This window comes from Palaemon carinicauda, chromosome 31 (assembly GCF_036898095.1).
Source record: "Palaemon carinicauda isolate YSFRI2023 chromosome 31, ASM3689809v2, whole genome shotgun sequence".
Classification (NCBI taxonomy): domain Eukaryota; kingdom Metazoa; phylum Arthropoda; class Malacostraca; order Decapoda; family Palaemonidae; genus Palaemon; species Palaemon carinicauda.
Window position 1 is genome coordinate 49,831,053 of NC_090755.1, and position 593 is coordinate 49,831,645.

General features: G+C 30.5%; 1 protein-coding gene across 1 annotated transcript in view; it reads left to right on the top strand.

Moving 5' to 3' along the window:
* The first annotated feature begins 257 nt into the window (after positions 1 to 257).
* Positions 258 to 593, top strand: part of LOC137624962 (keratin-associated protein 19-8-like) — a 1,469-nt gene continuing 1,133 nt past the window's right edge. Inside the window, exon 1 of the mRNA XM_068355897.1 lies at positions 258 to 328. Coding sequence (XP_068211998.1) covers positions 320 to 328 — 9 coding nt within the window. The 5' untranslated portion in view covers positions 258 to 319. The remainder of the gene's footprint in view (positions 329 to 593) is intronic.

Below are 593 nucleotides of genomic sequence, written 5' to 3' on the forward strand. Positions count from 1 at the left end.
ATTGCCACTGAAAATACCGACATGTATAAATCAATGAGAATTTTTTTTTTTTTTTTTTTTTTTTTTTTTTTTTGTAATGAAAGTAACGATGGGGAAAAAATTATGATTAAAAATGACATTACTTAGCAACTGTCAATGTATGTTGTGAACGAATTTTAAGTCTTGCTACGCTATGGATAGCATCAGTATCCGACTCCACAATAAATCATTGGCAACTCTGTACAGAGGAACGATCCTCCCATAAATAGAAGGTCGCAAAGAACATCGACATACAATTCCAGAGTCATCGAAGGAAGAAGTAGCAGATCTCCTCGTCATCATGAAAACTGTAAGTATAAAATGACACATTCTATTGGATGTGGAGGTAAAGCATTCTAAGAAACTTGATGAAATGACGGTAAATTTTGAATGAGTGAACTCTCATGAAAACCAATGAAACATATTTCAGTTTATATATCTTAAAAGATCTAAGATGATTTGCGTTGAGAGTACAGTTCTAGTTGCAGCACAGCTGTTAATTGTATTTATTATGCTTTTATTTTTTTTTTTTTTTGTCTAAAAAGATAATAATTAATTCTTTGAAATAGATACAT